Genomic DNA, 18,457 nt, shown 5'->3' on the forward strand with positions numbered 1-18,457 from the left:
TTTCATTGTTTAGTTTACAGGAACAAATATACGTGACATCGGGAGCTTTCTGCTTTAATGAAATCGTTAGCTCCTGCTGGTCCTACATTTTTCATTTAAATCACACATCATCACTCATACATTTTCTGGTAGTGTATTGCAAGGTGATCCAATGCATTGTATCCGATTTGTATTGTCCATATTGAGTTTAAAAACATATTCTGTGGGACCTGTGTCGGTCTCACTCTTTGTGGTCTAATTGTTACACCTGTTAGGAAACACAAATCTATAAGAAATCCACAAACCTTTTGGTTTTACGTGTCTGAACTTCTTATTTTGCTGAAAACCCTTATGATACCACACTTTCTTTTGAGTTCTTATAGCTTACTTCAGCTTCCAATTTATAACTACATAGATACGAACAATGTTTTTATTAAAGTCTTCATTTTGATATTGTCATTTATTCATACACACAAATACCAATTACTTGCCTATTGCCTTACCTTATTTGTGTTGATTTGTACTGTACTATGGTTTTTGATTAAACATTTGCAGTTTCAGAAAAGAGGAAATTTTTATGATGTGAACAAAGGACCTTGGTGCAGATATAGAGTACTTTCAGGAAAGGTGAAAACCACAAGAAAGTTAAAAACAGGAAGTACACCAGGCACATTACAGAAACGCCAGTTCTCACAGTGACAGGTACATGGTCTGAAGGATAATTACTTGCTTACAGAAGGGAGGAGTTATCGAGTAGTGTGGTCAGGTCCAAGAAGAATCCCCTTCTGTATCTGGAAGTTTTGCTGATGTTATAAAAGTCTCTGTAGATCGTGTGCCTTTGACCATGAGAATGAAGCGGCAATGCTCATCTGGAGCAACCTGAAGCTGCCAAGAATTTTCTTCCAAAGGCTAAACCTCAGTCTTGGAGCTAATTCAATGAAAGTTCATGAAGATAGTAGCAGATGTGCTGTGAATTCTAAGGCTCAGCGAAACAATCTATTTAGAAACCATTAGCCAATACCTAGAGTCAGAAAATCAGAGTCCCACATCTAGTTGCTTCTTCCTTTTTAAGTAAGCTTTACACCATGAACTCTTTGATAAACATTAACTGATGCTGAAGTTTATATCCAGTGGGTTAGAGAGACAGTCTTCGAGAAAGAGTCAATAGCCAGGATAAAAATTATTTATATGGCACTTGTCGTGAAGGCAGACCACCAGAAATAGTTTTCCCATTATTTGGTGAGACTACGTGCCTTTGTACAACAGGCCAATAATCTGTGAGAGCCCCAGGCGCTTCTCCACAAAGGGGGCACCTCACTCTGCCGAGAGTAAACTTTAATAAAGGCAGGCACTACAGGTTAAAAAGAGTAGACCTTCCTCGAACGAGAGGTACCTGGCTGCCAAGCTCAAAGTCAAAGGTGGGTGGCTTTTGGTTGAAAAACTACTAACTACTAACGACACAGAAGACACACACTGACAGCGTAGAAGTGAGCTAAGTGAGAACTACTCCGAGAAGTGTGATACTTAGCCACCCCATAAGTGAGAAGGGAAGTACTGTGAGTGAATGAAGTCCAGTTCAACAAATTGTATTATCACCCAATGAAACAGCATATGCTTTCTCCTTAGAAAGTGAAGAAAGATTACCTAGAACAGTGTAACTGTAAAAAGAAGCCCTGCATATGGACACGTCTATCTCATCAATCTGTGTCACTGTCTACAAATACAGCAAATGCTTCGTTCACATAAAGGTGAAGGATGGGGATTGCAAGACTTCCTCAGAGAGATGGGTAACTGAGACAACCAAAGGTAATAAGCTAGCTAGAAGTGCAGCATGACCTCCTAATGAAGCATGAACTACATTCTAGTACTCATCAACTGTAGAGTTAGGAGTAGACAGTCATCAAGGTATGTGACTCTGGAACGATGGAAATTTGAGAAAATCTACTCATATTGATCAGCCATGTTTGAGAAAAACTGTGGGGCAACCAAAGAGTGTTTTATGTTAATACTACATGCACATAGAGTCGTTATTAAACAGATTTCCTCTACCGTGTTTAAGGAGTGATAAAAAGAGGACACAGATTGCTTTTTAATAGTTTCCAGCAAGTAAGTACCTGTAACTGTGGTCGCAGCAAACGCAACATCTTTTACCGTGTCCGAAAGACCTAGAAATCGATGTTGTTGACCTCAAGCTCCAAGAAAATGGAGTCACATGCGGTATCATGTGGTATTAGAATAGAAACCACAATTGCAAAAACATCCAGTAATCACAGAGGCACACTTATACTTATGCAATATTGCTTTATCTTTCCTAGCATTAAGATGTATGGATTTTGTTATAATCACCTGAATGAGAAATGCAGAAGGACCAGCAACAAGTATTCACTAGTGTGAGTATGCTTTCAAAACATTAATAGTGTTTGAGTCAGGTCTGACCATCACTCTGGAGTAGGGAGAACAAAAGCCGTGATAGACACTCCTATATATTAGACACTCATTGATCTCATTAATGGACACTGTTGTTCTAACGAATGGTGGCAGGCTGAATGGAAGAGAAGAAGCACATCCTTAACTGCATCTGGGTTTTATGGACACAGAACAAAGACTGTAATTGGACACCTAGAATTGGCATATTAGAAATGGAAGTACTGTAGAATCTCCCAGCCTAATTTTCTTGTGCAACAAGTGATTATCCGAACCTAGTTAGGGGCAGTGGACTGCTTTCGTGCATCTAACACAGGAAACTGCACTACCTCCAATCATGCAACTGGTGTTCCATGGGTTTTACTGCAGACACGACTGCATACATTGGTAACATGCAATGCAATTGATAGTTGAACCAATATACAAGACATGCCATTCTCTATCTTAAAAGGAAGCCGCTGTATCACTAGTTGTAGTAAACTTCAGGGGCTAATGTGCCCAAGTTGTTTTGCAACTATAGTCTTTCGGCACTCCAACTTCCTGAAGGATTGGCCATTGGTGCGACAAATAGTGTGAAAATGGCTGATACTAAGTTTGATACTAGAGTTGGTTCTACTGCGCAAAATATTCGTACTTAGCTCCCAGCAAATCTGAGATTGCTAGATAAGGATCCAGTAAGAACCTAAATTTCACTCAGTTTCAGGTTTTGTAACTTGTTGTCCAATTGAGTAGAAGAAACATCATGTAACATTAGAGAGATAAAAGCCTAATGAATCATATTTAACTAACCACGAATTTAATTGCTATTAAACCTATAACACTAGGGAAATAGCTAGTAATGAGGCAGTTTGAATTTCAAAGACTGATAGTAACTTAAAAAACTAGCCTCTTATGTTTAAACACTGTTTCAAATATGCCAGTGAACTCTCAGGTTTCTAACATATGAAGAACAATGATTGATCCTTGTTAGACCAGCTAGTCAGCAGATGGTGCAGACTACAAATGAAAGGATAGCACATATGCAGTTGTAATCTAATTTAATAACAAGAATAGCTCAGCTTACTAATTAATTACTTTTTGCTCTGTTTATTTAACAATTCATCTATCTTCTCATTCCTATTTTTGTTTCTCACACTGTTAAGTGGTTTACGAGCATATAGCCCTCAATTTTTAGTTTGGCATAATCACCTCACTCATCGGTAGCCTCACATTGATTTGCTATCCCAATTAATTTCTCTGGGAAAGAATGTTCACTAATCCAATACTCAACTTGTTCCTATTCAATATTTCATACACCTTAGATATTGTATTAGCATTTATCAGGAAATCTTAATACATTTCTTTTGCATTGCAGTCCTTTGAGTTTTGCATATTTTTTTATTTACCAAACACATCCTCTTTGAGTTAGACAATTCTCATAGATCATGCTTACTTGAGTACTGCCAAATGGATCTTGTTTCATTATGTAGGGGGCCCAGCATGACCAAGCGTGTTAAGGCGTGCGACTCGTAATCCGAGGGTTGCGGGTTCGCATCCCCGTCGCGCCAAACATGCTCGCCCTTTCAGCCGTGGGGGCGTTATAATGTTACAGTCAATCCCAATCCCACTATTCGTTGGTAAAAGAGTAGCCCAAGAGTTGGTGGTGGGTGGTGATGACTAGTTCTCTCTAGTCTTACACTGCTAAATTAGGGACGGCTAGTGCAGATAGCCCTCGAGTAGCTTTGCGCGAAATTAAAAAAAAATCATTATGTAGGCTGTCATAAGCTTTATTGTTTGTTGAAATTTCTCCTAATATTGTTGAATAGCTTCGAGTCTAGCTAATTTATGAATTTCACATTGTAAGTTACCCTTTTTTTCTTCCTTCTCTGGATCTAAATCTTATTAATGATGATTGGAGGAACCATCATATTTTGGATCTGTATTCTTTTCAATTATTCCATTCTGTTAAAGCTTTGAGGTTTACAACGCAAACGTCAGGAATTCCCGCTCTTGTTATACCACCACAATGTTTTAGGTACCTGCAGACAGTTTGACTGTGGTGGCATATATCAACAAGCAGGTGTAGGAAACTCGGTATTCCTCCCTTATTTGTTGTTATTTCTCCCATTCTCTGACTATATTCACATCATGTAGTTCTCTGAATTGGTAATTTATTGGTTACTTGCAATGGTTTCGTCGTTCTGTGCTTGGGACATTCACAATAGTAGTACATCATCAAGCCATTTTTTATTGGTTTCCTGTTCCAACTCATCTTGTGTAACAGTAGATACCTTGACTCCGTCTTGGGCGAATTTTTCTTCATGCTTACTGTCTTGTTTATTTTCTTTCGTAAATCCGATTTTCCAGGGTTTGTACTCCCTTTTTTTTTTTTCTCAAGAAATACTGTTGTATAACTTTTTAATACATTGTCCACAACCTTTGCAATCTAGAGTTTCACATCTGGCTGTTTTGTAGTCCTTTACGGATGAAATTTGTTTCTCTTCTTCAGTTGTTTAAATATCACATTCTTGCAAATATTCATCCCTAGCAGCCTATAATTCTCGTTGGTCTAACTTCAGAAGTTAGTGCTCGTGAACTTTAGTTTCTTGTCTTTCTCGAACTTCCTCAGTAGCTTGCCTCACATTTTTACCTTTTTCATTATTAAAGCTTGTATGCTTCTATTGCAGGCTATAAAGTGGCACTCACAGCCATTTTCAGTTGTCATAGATGTCATTTATCTCTCTCCACCTAATTTTGAGGTTGTTTTTCAAGCTCCCTGATAACATCTTCTAGGAGTTCCTAAACATTGTCATCAGTGGGAGTCTGAAGTAGCCTGTTTTTCTCTCCTTTTGAACTGTTCGCGAATTGTGCGCTGTACCATCTTTCCCCGAAGACATATTATTTTTTGCTACTCACTTCCCAGAGAAGGTTATGAAACATTCTTACCAATGTGTTTTCTCCTAATATGCTATCTACTGTGACAAACCTTGATTCTCCCTGTGAAATTTGTTTTCTATGTCATATGAGAACTGTTTTTTCCTTTCTTCCTTAGAATTTTGCTTCGTTCCCATTAATGAACTGGCTTGTGCAACTGCTACATCTCCTTTGCATGGATGTTCTAAACCTTCTTCAGTGTGGATTTCAGGTTACATATCATTCTGTTTACTATTTGGCTGTCTTTGGTCTCGTGGCCTTTATACTCTTTAGCAGACACCTTATAGGCTGACAAGAGGAGAAATTGTATATTTCTCTGCTATTTTATCTTCAAATCTCAAGATTCCACCTGCAGTTATTTTCCAAGCTTGATGGATTTTTGTATCTCAGGAGTTTTCGTATATTCTTCCTTACCCCCACTGTTCCCCATTACAATTTGTCTGGATTGTTTTCTTAATTAAGCACAAAGCTACACAATGGGCTATCTGTGCTCTGCTCACCACGGGTATCGAAACCCGGTTTTTATCGTCGTAAGTTCGCAGACATACCGCTGAGCCACTGAGGGGCGTCTGGATTGTGAATGATTATATTTAAAAACAAACAACACAAAATAAGAAATATGAAATGGTTAAATAGTTTCTTTTCTATGTATCAATAATCTGTACTTATATTAATTTCATGAACAAAATTCCACTTTCTGCACTGGAGCTCCTTGAGAGAATGTTGCTCTTTGAAAGTGGACCGAAAATAACATCTTATCGGGTACCTTTCCCATCTCCACATGCACTTCCTTGTGTGGCATTAAGGATATAGAAAGCAGGACTGCTGCTAACACTAGACGTGTCTGCTCAAACCAGAATTGGAATCACCTGTGTTTAATATAATTAATTATTTATTTATGTTTGATGTTCTAATCGCATTGTCCTGACACTGTTAAAACCATCCTAGGGGCTGTTAGAATCTTTCTTCAGTTCTTTCTGAGAACTCACTCAGTTGGATAGTTGTGTGACAATTTTTGGCATGGAAGAAGGCTACTGGTACCATTGTACGTCCTTTCATAAACTTTTCACCGCAGAAGAACATATTCGTCCTCTTATCTATTTATTCCATCACCTGTGTCCTATTGTTGTCTCCTCAGATTTAATATACCATTACTACTCACACAAGAAATCCCTTTGCTTAATTAATGGGAGTTAGGGTCAAGATAGTACTCTGATGAGAAAAAAATGCCTTCTTTCTGAATATCTTTTAGGTACATTCTTTTTATAAAGTTAATTCACTCCACCCATTCTCGTTTTAAAATAGTTCTGCAAATACTTTTTGTAGTCTTAATTTTTGTTTTCATTTACTTTAGCTTGCAGTTTTGTATGTTTGGTTACTTTTCATGTTTGCTGGGTTACAACTCCTTTACAATATGTGTATTCTGCTTTCATTATTTTATAGGTAAATTGTACCTGATTTGAATTTTACGTTTTTTAAGAACTAATGAGTTTAAAACATGTACTTACACTACCAACTCTTAGATTGCTCTTTTATCAACGAATAGTGGGATTAATCGAAACATTATAACGCCCCCACGACTGAAATGGCAAACATGTTTGATGTGATGGACATTGGAACCCGGGATCCTTATATTACGAGTGGAGCGCCCTAACCACCTGACCATGCCGGGCCCTTCCCCATAATAAGGTTTTCATCATGCCACTTTCAATACGTTATAGCAGGAAATAAGAGCGAATGAAAAATGCCTTGATGCACGTGCAGTTAGCCAAGTGAAAAGTGGGAAAGATGAAAATAATTACCCAGCGATGCATGTTCTGTAATTGGTAAAGTAAGTTTGAGTCACAAGGCTGTTAACAGCATGAATTCAATCTCAATTATGAAAGGCTTTCACTACAGCAAAGGTAAGTGTCTATTTGAAATTAATTTTAATTTTACAGATGAAAAATTTCAAGCCTTTGAGCTTTTCAAAATATTAGCCCTAGAGTTCAAATAGATGTTATTGTTAGGAATCACAGAATCAGGTTTTGCAAAGTTTTTTGTTAAGGTCTAATCGGGAGTGTTAATATGAAATAAGACATTTTGTATAAAGTTATGTATCTATTTTTGTTCCAGTGCTTAGACGTTGCTCACTTTTTTTGCGAAGCCATTCGTAGGAATCACAATAGGGAACCTCTGGGCCCAGTACTGTTCAGCATACCATATTAGTCTGCATCACTGTTCATTGGATTTCTGTACTCAAAACTAGTCAGTGCAACTAATTTGCAGAATTGTTGATGGATTGTTCGTATGAAGTTTAGAACTTTGTTCTCATTGTGTAATAAGATCCTTAAGGATATAAGATAACTCACTGGAGATTATATAGTTTGTTCCAAGAATTTATTCATATTGTGCTTTTCTATCATTGATGGTTAAGTGACAGTTGAGTTATTTATGATTTTATTGAATTTTAACACTTGAAAGTATTTTTTGAAAGCGTAATGTACTTGTAACTGGTTTATTCAACATAATAATAAAATGTTGCTTGTTTTAATTTCTCTGTAAAAGTGTATTATTATTCTATAGATGTTAAACTCCTGAATGCATCTTTGCATTGAAAATAAAAGTAATTAGAGAAACGAATATTCATTGTTTTAATAAAAACAGTTGTTTGTTACCTAAAATATAGACTTTTAAAACAGGAAAACGCTTATATTTTACGAATATTTGAATAATCTGGTAAAATCGTTCATCATATCATTATTTTCAAACATGTGCGTATGTTTTTCTTATAGCAAAGCCACATCGGGTTATCTGTTGTGTCCACCGAGAGGAATCGAACCCACTATAAATCCGTAGACTTACCACTGTCCCAGCGGGGGACATTTTCAAACATATAAAACATGCAAAATTGTAGTTTTGTAAAATAAGCTGAATTAAAAATAATTATTACATTGTGTAATAATCTTTATAAACTTAATATAATCTTGAAATATGTAACAGGACATTCTAAACGTGAATCATCCACATTTGTTTTAAATTATGTGATGTTTAAGATGAGTAAAATTTTAAAAATACTTTATTTATAAATTAATCAGGATCTTCTAATTACACTACATAATTTTTCTTTGTGCAGGATTAGTTTTCATTATTTTTACACCAACTGATGTAATTATATTTGCTTCATATTTATAGATACAATTACGCGTCCCAGTGTTATGTATGCGAACTTACGAGGTCTGTTCAAAAAATACGCGGACTGTTTGAATTGCGCGGCTCCAGTTGGTTCCAGGGAAATCCGCATGGTGTCGCTAGGTTTGCACAGATCAGCTGATTACGACGCCATTCCCCGATTGCAGATATCTTCATTTATGTATTAGCTACGCGGTTTTAAGTGAAGTGCGATTTTTTCGTTTGGCGGATTTCAGAATGAATGACCTGAAGGAGTAACGACTTGCTGTGAAATTTTGTGTTAAACTTGGAAAATCTGCGACTGAAACTTTTGCTATGCTTAACACGGCTTACGGTGATGTTGCTATGAAGCGTACGGCATGTTTCAAGTGGCATGAACGTTTTAAGGATGGTCGACAGTCCATTGAAGATGATGAGCGTCCTGGACGTCCTTTCACGTCAACTGACGACCCACACGTCGACAAAATCAACACCCTGGTGCGGGCAAATCGAGGTCTGACTGTCAGGGAGCTTGCTGAAGAGTGTGGGATATCAGTTGGATCTTGTTACGAGGTTTTGACCGAAAAATTTAAGATGCATCGCGTTGCTGCGAAATTTGTGCCTCAGAACGCGTGAGTTTTTGGCCAAACACTCGATCACTGTTCTTCCCCACTCCCCTCCCTACTCACCTGACCTTGCTCCTTGCGATTTTTTCTTGTTCCCCAAACTCAAAAGACCCTTGAAAGGAAGAAGATTTGAGACGATTCCCGAGATTAAGGCAAATGCGACGAAGGAGCTGGAGGACATTACAAAAGAAGCGTACCAAGACTGTTTCAACAAATAGAAACACCGTTGGGATAAGTGTGTGCGTTGGGGAGGAGTGTACTTTGAAGGGGTCCCAGATCTGTAACTTCTAAATAAAGTACATTTTGTTTTATGACGTCTGTCCGCGTATTTTTTGAACAGCCCTCGTATAACGCTAGAAACTGGGTTCCGATACTCATAGCGGGTGGATACATATATCACTTTGTGTAGTTTTGTGTTTAATTACAAACAAACAAAAGATCAAGTTATAGTTTAAAGTTTAATTATTGGCTGAGCGTGAAATAATAGTTTAATCACATTACACCAGCAACATAAAAATAAGTTAGAAAATGAGAAGTGTCAGGTAACATTTTTAGTTTAAAAATAGCAAATAATGCAATATTTAAAGTAAAACCTTATTTTTGAAAATACTTTATTTTGTGATTGCAATTCATTGTAATAATAATAAAACTAAGAACTCCCAAAATTTTCGGAAAAGTGTTTTCCCCCATGTATATATAATGTACCTTTGATGTTGTTCTTTCATTAGTAGGCCCTTTCAAGTTCTGATAAAATTACTTCAAGGTCCAGCCATGAAAACAATAACAAATTAGTTTATCACTCACAAACATAAATATTAAAATAAATTGTTTGCAAATGATGCTAAGTGTACCATATTAACATAAAAATAAACTTACTTGTAGAACTTCACTGCTTAAACAAAACTGCACTGATTCATTTAGTTGACAACACATTTTTGCTATCTACTATACTGATGTTACAATGAATAAGGTATTTTTGACCTATCATTAAGTTTACTAGAAATTCAGGCGTTAAAATACGTAGAAAATTTCTAGAGCTACATTAATAAGCTTTTCGATCATAATGTACAGCTAATATTTAAATTACAAGATTGAAAAATGTGTAACAATACACATTTCTAGCTTTACCCTAACTGAATTACTGTAGTTCTGCTAATATATAAAAGGTTATCTTTTAAAAAATGGAAGTTTTACTCAGATAATTCATCACCAAAGTACTTTCTTACTTTGTCTATTGTTATACACGTTTTTTTTTATCTCTAATCAAACAATGCTTTAGGGATTTTTTAAAATTACTATTTGTTACTTCTTAACATACCTTTAAAATTTAAGGGTCCAGTTTAGAATAAAATGTACTGGTTTCACTTAAGATGACTGTTATGAATTTAAACACATTGTTTACTACATTAAACTGAAACTATTTCTACAAAGAACACATAAATGGGAACCATATTTGTGATAAGCTAATTAAAAACACTGTTAACAGCTGTGGAAAGGTCTTCTACATAGTAGGGAGTATCCACCTTTATTTTTGTTATGAGAAACTTTCTCACTGTTCCATCAATTAGAACACACACAGGCATACCTGGCCTGTTAACTGATCGTTAGATACTAGACTGGTTCTCACTGCTGCATTACTGAACCCAATGTTTCGTAGGACCTTCACTTTCTTGTCCCCAACAAAGCTTTCACATACTGGCATGTTGTAATTTCTTGGCGCCTCTCAATGTATGTCACGTGCTCCAATCACTACTGGCACTGTTGATTCATTCGCTACCTTGAGCTGACCAACAGTCACACACTGATTAATCATGGAAATGGCACTTTCTTCTAGTGGTAAATCTGATGGATTGTTTCTATTCTGTTTCTTCAGACAGCAGCATCCACGGTGATAGTCACTCTTTTTTGTTTCTTGTCAGCACTATCTTTACAGGTATCTCCGTCTACTTTATGTTGCTTGTTGATGCCAAGCTTACACTCATTTACACTTTTTCCTATTTTATAATAAATATAGCCTCCCTTCTCCCATTTCTCTGTTAATCTCCTGCCACTTTTGACGGATTCCTCCTTCTGATTAACCACCACTGGCTTCGACTTGGATTTTCTTGGACTTGTACACCGTCCGTATGCTTCCACATGCTGTTCTGCCAGCTCGATCATCGTATCTACTTCCTTTAATGGTCTCTTCTTTAGGAATAGGGATAAGCGAGTTGAGCGTGTGATCATGAAATGTTCACGCATGAGTAAATTTGTTAGTTCTTCAAAACTATTTTCTCACTTAGTCACACCTTGTGAAGTATCGCTGTATAAATGACACAAACTGTCAAGTTGATTTTTTTGAATTTCCAATGAAACTTTCTTCGGTAAGTTCATAGCATTTCAGCCACTTTTAACTTTTCTTGGTCCATGGCGTCTTCTGATGATATGCCTTTATAGACTTATAGGTCTTTTCCTGTGAGAAGTGGGCTGAGACAGACTGCCCAGTTAGCTTTTCCAAAGTTTTAAGTTTAGGCGAATGTTTCATACCTTTATAGAAAAGTTTCAATGTCATCTTTCTGTATATCAAATTTGGGCAGTTTGTGCCAACTGGCTCTGACATCATTGTCATTTGGGGTCTTTTCTTTTTCTATTGGGTGAGCTTGGTGATCTCAATTTGTGCTCTTGTTCTCTCTAACTGCAGTTTCTTTCTCTTTCTTCTTTTCTTCTTTCTTAATGTGTAATCTTATTCTCTATATTTACAGTTTCTTCTCTCTCTCATTTCCTTTTCTTATCTTAGTATTTTCCTCTGCCTATGTTCTTCTCTTTTCAGGTATTATTATAGTTTACCAAACTGTCACTGACTAGTTACTATCTTTAACCCTCACCCCTCTTTACCCATTTATCAAAATCAGTCGACAATGAATACACAGTGTGAATGTAATTTCAATTTCTGCACTATTATCTCCGCCACTAAAGCTGTGCATGTATAGGCCTACTTACGTTGTCGTTTACGTATTCTGCATGTTAAGAATATTGAGATAAGTGCTGCCACCTGTAGTTAGGATTTTTTCTGTACATGTGCTCTCAATGAATAAACACGTAACAACAGGTTATGGGCCCAGGAATGCTCTAATAGTGCTTAAACAGATGAAACTGTTTTGAAATTGTCAGTACAAGTAATCCAGGAGATATTGAGGATTACTGTGGAACAGTTTTGGATGACAATTTTTGTTGGATGGCACAGGATTTACACGGATACTTTATCACAAGTGCTAGGTGATTCGTTTCCTTTGTCTGGAAGCCATTGTGAAAAACCAAGATAAAGTGTAAGTAATATATTGATTGACACTCTATTTTCTCAAGTCATATAAAAGGAGAAATAGATCTAAATCAAAGAAAGGAATATTACAGTTGTGGTTGAAATAGTTTGACAATGGAAGATAAAATATCAATTGATAAGTTGGGAGAAAATAATTGGGCCCCATGGAAATTTCAAATGGAACATTTATTGAGAGGAAAAGGCCTATGGGGCCATGTGACTGAAACAGAGGTATTGGCAGAGACAGCCAATGATCAAACGTGGGCAGATTTCAACAGAAAAAGGAAAATTTTCAACAATTGTTCTGAACATTCAAGATGCACAACTCTATCTTGTTACCTCATGCACAACTCCTAAGGAAGCATGGAATGTACTACGTTCTCACTTTGATAGGAACACACTAGCCAATAAACCATTCCTGAAAACGAAGTATTTTCGATGTGAGATGAAAGAAAGCATGACAGTCCAGGAACATTTGAAACAAATGAAGGAATTAACGGATCAGCTTGCTGTGGTTGGGGCGGAAATAGCAGAAAAAGATCAGATTGTTACCTAACTTGGTAGTTTGCTAGCTAGCTATGATATAATTGTAACAGTCCTGGAAACCAAAATTGATGATATCTCATTAGAATTTGTGCAACAGGCACTGATTAATGAAGAACAAAAGAAGAAAAGACCACATCGAATGAAACATCATCAACTGCATTAGCCACTCGCAGCATCGTCAAACCACATAGAACACAAGAAACAAAGAAAAGGGGTAACAGCTTCAAGTGTTACAAGTGTGGCAGAGAGGGACATATAAAACACAATTGTCCAACACTGAAGGAAATGGTCCACAAAACTAAGATGGAAACAATGGTGTTGCCTTTGTAACAAACCAGGATAAAGGAATATGAAATGGGGAATGGTTGGTGGATTCTGGTGCGTCTAGGCATATGACACACCAGAGAAACATATTATCAAATTATCACAAGTTTAGCACACCTCAGCAAGTTAGGATTGGTGATGAAAGAACTGTTGAAGCTCTTGGAGTTGGAAACTGTAAACTAGAAATGATATTTAAAGCCAGTAATTCAAAGCATGTCACATGCAGAGTGTTCTTCATATACCAAAATTAGCTAACAATCTATTTTCAGTAGGAGCTGCTACTGAAAAACGAAATGTTGTGCAGTTTGGAGTTAATCGCTGTTGCATCTGAGGTAAATTAGGACAACTCCATGGCATGAGTACAAGAAAGGATGATGGTCTATACCAACTGGACTGTAAGACCAGTGTTATTGAGAATGCCTCAGTAGCCTCAAACAGCAGCATGAATGGCTTGGATAGATGGCATCAACGACAAGGGCATATCAGTGTTTCACAGTTACAGAAGCTTGTCAAGAGTGGAAATGTAAGTGGAATCAAATTCCAGAAATCTGATGAAGCAAGTTTCTGTGAGGGATGCACTGAAGGTAAAATGCATAGGAAGCCATTTAAGTCAGTGGGAGAAATCAGATCAAAGAGAAGACTGCAACTGGTACACAGTGGTGTCTGTGGTCCTATGCAAACTCCATCTATTGGAGGTAGCAAGTACTTTGTTACATTTATTGATGATTACTCAAGATACTGCAGAGCGTATTTCTTGAAACAGAAGTTAGAAGTCTTTGAGAAATTCAAGGAAGTTGAGAAGTTGTACTCAAATGAATCTGGAAAGCGCATAAAAACCCTGCGCACAGATAATGGCGGAGAATATACGTCAAATGAGTTATAGCAATATTTGAAGTCAAGAGGCATTCATCATGAGATGTCAGTAGCGTATTGTCCAAAACAAAATGGTGTTGCTGAGAGAAGGAACAGAACTCTTGTGGAATCAACAAGAAGCATGCTGTCACATGCTAAGTTACCAAAAATGTACTGGGCGGAAGCTAAAGCTACTGCAGCGTATGTGGGTAACAGATTATCCACATCGGTAATAAAAGATGGTAGTATACCACATGAGAGATGGTATGGGAAGAAACCAGATGTAGAACACATGAAAGTGTTCGGATGTCTTGCATATGCACATGTGCCAGATGCGTCAAGACAGAAATTAGACATGAAGTCTATGAAGGTACGTTTCATTGGATATGATAACTGCACCAAGGGATATCGACTGTATGATGAAAAATCCAGGAAGATTTTCATATGGCGAGATGTTATATTTAATGAAACAGAATTTGGTCAAGAGCCTGTAACAAATGAGTATATCTCGTCAAGTGAACAGATAGTGGACCAAGAAACAGAAGATAAAGCTAAAGATAAAGCTGAACGACAAGCAAGAAACAGGAAACCTCACATCAGCTATGGATATGATGAGTATGCTGATATGGCAGCAGCAAATGAATCAGTTTGTCACACTGCAAACTCATGCAGTATGTTAGAGCCAAGCACATTATGTGAAGCAATGTCAAGTGACATTGCAAAGGAGTGGAAGTCAGCCACAGATCTGGAATTTGAGTCTTTACAAGAAAATGTAAAGATCCACCTGGGATCTGGTGGAATTACCAGCTGGAAGAAAACCTATAGTTTGTAAGTGGGTGTTCAAAGTTAAGTATGGAAATACTGGAAATGTAGAGAGGTTCAAGAGTAGGCTGGTGGCCAAAGGTTACTCGCAGAATTATGATCTGGATTACGAGGAAACCTTCTCCCCAGTGGTGCGCTATGCATCAATTCGCTCCTTGATTGCATTTGCTGTGCAGAACAACTTGAAAATTCACCAAATGAATGTCATAACTGCATTTCTGAATGGAAATCTGGATGAAGAGATATACATGGAACAACCGGAAGGCTACGCTGTTCCAGGGAAGGAAAACCTTGTGTGTAAACTGAAAAAATCACTGTATGGATTAAAACAGTCGCCACGCTGTTTGAACAAATCATTTCATGAACAGATGATGGAACTGGAATTTATTCAGGTTTCAGCAGATCCATGTGTTTACATACGGAAGGGTGAAAATCTAGCAATAGTTGCAGTATATGTGGATGATATTGTTTTGGTTGCTGGTAGTGATGATGAAAAAATCACTATAAAGGAAGCACTGAAGGAAAAATTCCGCATGAAAGACCTTGGAAAGGTTCATTACATCCTTGGACTCAGTGTTGTTCAGGATGAAAAGAATGGCTGTGTTTGGTTAAATCATTGAGAGTAATTGTAAGTGTGTGTAAAACTTAAAATGAAGTGGGAGTGTTAAGAATATTGAGATAAGTGCTGCCACCTGTAGTTAGGATTTTTTATGTACATGTGCTCTCAATGAATAAACATGTATCAACACTGCATCTGTCGTTAACAACAGTGTAATCCTGGCTGGCTCGCTAAATGTTAGATGCTTATATAGTGTATGTGTTTTTTTTTCTTAGAGCAAAACCACATCAGGCTATCTGCCGAGTCCAACGAGTTTTATATAGTGCCGGAATTCTTTACAGTAGGTGCCTGTGACTTCTTGGCGATAAATATCAACGCTAAAGGGACGCAATACAATACACTTGTTTTAAAATAATATACATTCAAAACAAAGTCAAACGTAAATACAAAATGTTTTTACAATATCATCCACTACAGTTGAATTTAAAGCTTTAAATAACTGTCTCCTTTTCGTAAAAGTCTACACATGCGGGTTCAGGTAACTTATAACATCTTTTGATAACACAACTTATTCTCTTCTACTTTGTTATCACAATGTGATTAGTGGTAAATTCACTTACTCTACCCTGTGAGTTACCAAAGTTATATAGAAATTCTGTTTTAAGTAAACACAGGCTGGTTCAGATTTTTTAAAAACCCGACTTACAAGAGGAAGTATTCTTCTCTACTCTGTATATTACAAAACAATATGCGATTATTACGTTTTAAAAGTCATCAATGTATACTCATTATGGCCAAACTTACAAATACAAACTGGATCTAAATCAAATAATTACTTCAGATTTAATGTAAGCTACCAGTAGAAAAAATAATAATATATTTTAGCCTAACACGCATTTTATGCTTGTTAAACTGTTTTAAAATTTTAGAGGTAATTTGAACTCTTAAGACATGTCAACCGTCCTTCGTAAAATTTCCACGAAGAATCACAGTAAAACCTATAGAAGTATCTATATAAGAACATAATCTACAGCAATATATTCTAAAATATCATATAGTGCATAAGAAAAGCATGAACAACTGCGATATTGAAATACAATGATGTGCAAAAGGGATACAGATATAATTATCAGCAAAACATGGATTATTGAAACGCTAATCAAATAATTATTTCGAACATGAACAAATAAAAATAGTGGTATCTATTAAAAGAACAACAATTTGCAGCTTTTTTCCCATCTCTTAATTCGTTACATAACTTAAATTGATTGCTGGAACCAGAAAGCATAATTTTTCGTATACATAACTTAAACTGTTTGCAATGTTCTAACCAGATACCACACTGTTCAGTCAGAACAATGTTCTAACAATAAAGATACCACACTGTTCAGTCAGAACAATGTTCTAACAATAAAGATACCACACTGTTCAGTCAGAACAATGTTCTAACAATAAAGATACCACACTGTTCAGTCAGAACAATGTTCTAGTGCAGTGCGCTTCTATCCTTAGATCACCATCGTCAATTTCATTCCTACGTAAATATTTCAGGAAGACAAACCTCCGTTAAAACATACAAGTCTGGATACCATTACTTGGAATATGACTTCATGTTAGGAGTATCTAACAAAGAAACAGAGTAAGCACATTTATTCCTTAAAGAACAATTACTGTAATATGTAACATTTGCCTAAGACAAATATTAGCATATGTACATGACCACCTAACATCTGTCTTACAAATATGATCTAACGACATGTATAATACCTATATATAAATTTATAAAAATGTGCTTGAACATACACAAATAAATGTGTATTACTTAATTGTTATGAAAAGGTAAAATACAATATTTTCATTCATCATACACATACTTTTTACATTTCTACTACTTATAGGATTTTAAAAAAATAATTTATTTGGTTTCTATTCAGTTTTAGCATAAAAATGTCTTCACAAAAAACATCAAGGTTTCCTCGTTCTACTTCCTTTGTTTATTTGTTCTTTAAAGTATATATCTATTCTGCAAGAAGACATACTGCAGTAATACAGTATCCATACTGAAATTACCACCAAGTGTAATACTCATTGATGGCCGAATTGACGATATTTGTATATTATACACGACCAACGGTGTGAATGAACAAGTGTCACAAAGTATTGTTGTTGACTGAACAAAGAAACCAGTTTTATCTGTTAAATTCAAAAACATTTTCTTTGTTCGGCTCTACTGACTACTCTTGTAAAGACCATACGTCAAGTTACATTTTAGTACTCTGTAAAGAACAATAATGAGAAAGTATAAGATATGAAACTAAGCATCACCTATTAGAATATTTCTTGTGGGTTGTCTGTACAAGTACATATGCTGTATTCTTTTTTCTTTTTGTTTGATTGTGATAAAAATTCATTTAAACTCTGTACAGTCTATTAATTTTACGTACAAGAAAATTCATTAAGCTTTCCAAAAACAAACTATTCTTAAAACTTCCGAGTTTAGCAGATATATTTGATACTTGTATGTATATAAATTCGCCTGAAACACTACTGCCAATAACAAGAAAAAAAAAAAAAAATAAAATGCAAAATGGAATTTAAGTGAATTTATTACTCTGACTGAATTAAGAAGTTAGCTGAATGTTAAATAGAGGTGCGCAAATTCACAGGACAACACAACTGTAGTGATTGAAAAGAACTTGAAATATTTGGAGAATCTTGAGATCACCTGAATATGACTAAGGAATGAAATTTATAATGGCTCGGCATGGCGTTTGACTCGTAATCCGAGGGTCGCGGGTTCGAATCCCGGTCGCAACAAACATGCTCACCTTTTCAGCCGTGGAGGCGTTAAAATGTGACGGTCGATCCCACTATTCGTTAGTAAAAGAGTAGCCCAAGAGTTGGCGGTGGGAGGTGATGACTAAGCTGCCTTTCCTCTAGTCTTACACTGCTAAATTAGGGATC

General features: G+C 36.3%; 1 protein-coding gene across 2 annotated transcripts in view; it reads left to right on the forward strand.

Annotated features, from left to right (window-relative positions):
* The window catches only part of LOC143230046 (ribose-phosphate pyrophosphokinase 2), a 49,357-nt gene extending 41,508 nt beyond the window's left edge, over positions 1-7,849 (forward strand). Inside the window, exon 7 of one of the 2 annotated variants that reach the window (XM_076463007.1) lies at positions 7,432-7,849. In XM_076463007.1, the coding sequence (XP_076319122.1) occupies positions 7,432-7,524 (93 nt within the window). In that variant the 3' untranslated portion in view covers positions 7,525-7,849. The remainder of the gene's footprint in view (positions 1-7,431) is intronic. The other variant, XM_076463008.1, reaches the window with a different exon arrangement.
* Positions 7,850-18,457: the final 10,608 nt, after the last annotated feature.

This window comes from Tachypleus tridentatus, chromosome 10 (assembly GCF_004210375.1).
Source record: "Tachypleus tridentatus isolate NWPU-2018 chromosome 10, ASM421037v1, whole genome shotgun sequence".
NCBI lineage: Eukaryota > Metazoa > Arthropoda > Merostomata > Xiphosura > Limulidae > Tachypleus > Tachypleus tridentatus.